Consider the following 1505-nt stretch of genomic DNA (forward strand, 5'->3'; position numbering starts at 1 on the left):
CTTAACTTTTTTTCCATTATTGCCCTGGTTTTTTGTTTTTTGTTTTTGGTGACCATAATTAATGTTTTGAGCTTAAAGCTTTAATAATATTTTCAGATTATTTCCTTATAATTTTTTAGAAATGCTAGATTGAAGAGTATGAACACGTCTCAGATTCTTGATACATATTGCCAGGTTGTCATTTGAAAATTGGACTTATTTGTGGATTTTTTTTCCCTTTAGGTATACACTGGATAATAATGTTTTAAGCCTGGAACAGAGAAAATTTTATGAAGAAAATGGGTTTCTCGTCATCAAAAATCTGGTATCTGACGCTGATATTCAACGTTTTAGGTACATACCACTGCCTGCTATTTTACAAAAATGTGTACCTTGTGCCTGTCATGGAAATACAAGGTAGATTAACACCAACACATGCAGATTTTTTTGAATGATGTGGTTTTTGGGGAAGAGCTTAGAAGCATGGACTCTGAAGCCACACTTTCTGGCTTTTTTGTTTATTATTTTTATTTTTACTGATTCATTTATTATTGTTTTAGAAACAGGGTCACGTTCTGTCACCCAGGCTGGAGTGCAGTGGTGTGATCATAGCTCACTGCAACCTCAGCCTCCTGGGTTCAAGCAGTCCTTCCGCTTCAGGTTTCTGAGTCTCTGGTGTTAGGGTCTCAGACCACCACCCTGCCAGACTGTCTGACTTTGATCTCGGCTCTCCCACATAACGTGTGTATCCTGGGGCTATTTCCTTAACCTTCCATGCCTCCGTTTCCTCATCTGTAAAATGGGGATAATAATAGCACTTACGTCCTAGGACGTAAATACGTAAAATACATGGAGAGGACTTTGAACAGGGCCTGACACATGATAACCGCTACAGAAACGTTTGCTGTTATTATTACAGTGTCACCAAATCATGTTTTAATTCTGGCTGTGGGTTCCAGCCTGACAGGAGCCAGGACTTCTGATTGGCCATTTTTCCTCCCTGGCATCAAAATCATTCCACCTGGGACTGGAGGCTGACTTCAGACTGAGAAAGCCCCCTGAAGTCTGTGACTCTTCCCAGAGGGCAGTGCCCAGCAGGTGCTCTGAGCCTATGTAATTGACCGGATTTGCAAATATAATTTTCTAGGGATGAGTTTGAAAAAATCTGCAGAAAGGAAGTGAAACCATTAGGATTGAGAATCATGAGAGACGTGACCATAGTGAAGTCAGAATACACTCAGAGTGAGAAGATGGTTTCCAAGGTCCAGGACTTCCAGGAAGATGAGGAACTCTTCAGATACTGCACGCTGCCCCAGGTGAGACTCTCCTGTGACTTGTCTCTATTCAGTCTCCAGACTGCACACCTGTCCCTAAAAACCTGCTTCTTTTAGCCGGACATGGTGGCTCATGTGTGTAATCCCAGCACTTTGGGAGACCGAGGCTGGAGGATTGCTTGAGCCCGCGAGTTCAAGACCAGCCTGGACAATATAGTGAGACCTCATCTCTAAAAAAAAAAAAAAACCAAC

General features: G+C 42.0%; 1 protein-coding gene across 1 annotated transcript in view; it reads left to right on the top strand.

Annotated features, from left to right (window-relative positions):
- The first annotated feature begins 211 nt into the window (after positions 1-211).
- Positions 212-1505, top strand: part of PHYH (phytanoyl-CoA 2-hydroxylase) — a 17472-nt gene continuing 16178 nt past the window's right edge. The window contains exons 1-2 of the mRNA XM_021718078.1: positions 212-333; positions 1127-1295. Of these exons, the coding sequence (XP_021573753.1) occupies positions 1182-1295 (114 nt within the window). The 5' untranslated portion in view covers positions 212-333; positions 1127-1181. The remainder of the gene's footprint in view (positions 334-1126; positions 1296-1505) is intronic.

Source organism: Carlito syrichta, unplaced genomic scaffold, assembly GCF_000164805.1.
Source record: "Carlito syrichta isolate Samal-C Ts95f unplaced genomic scaffold, Tarsius_syrichta-2.0.1 Scaffold311803, whole genome shotgun sequence".
Classification (NCBI taxonomy): domain Eukaryota; kingdom Metazoa; phylum Chordata; class Mammalia; order Primates; family Tarsiidae; genus Carlito; species Carlito syrichta.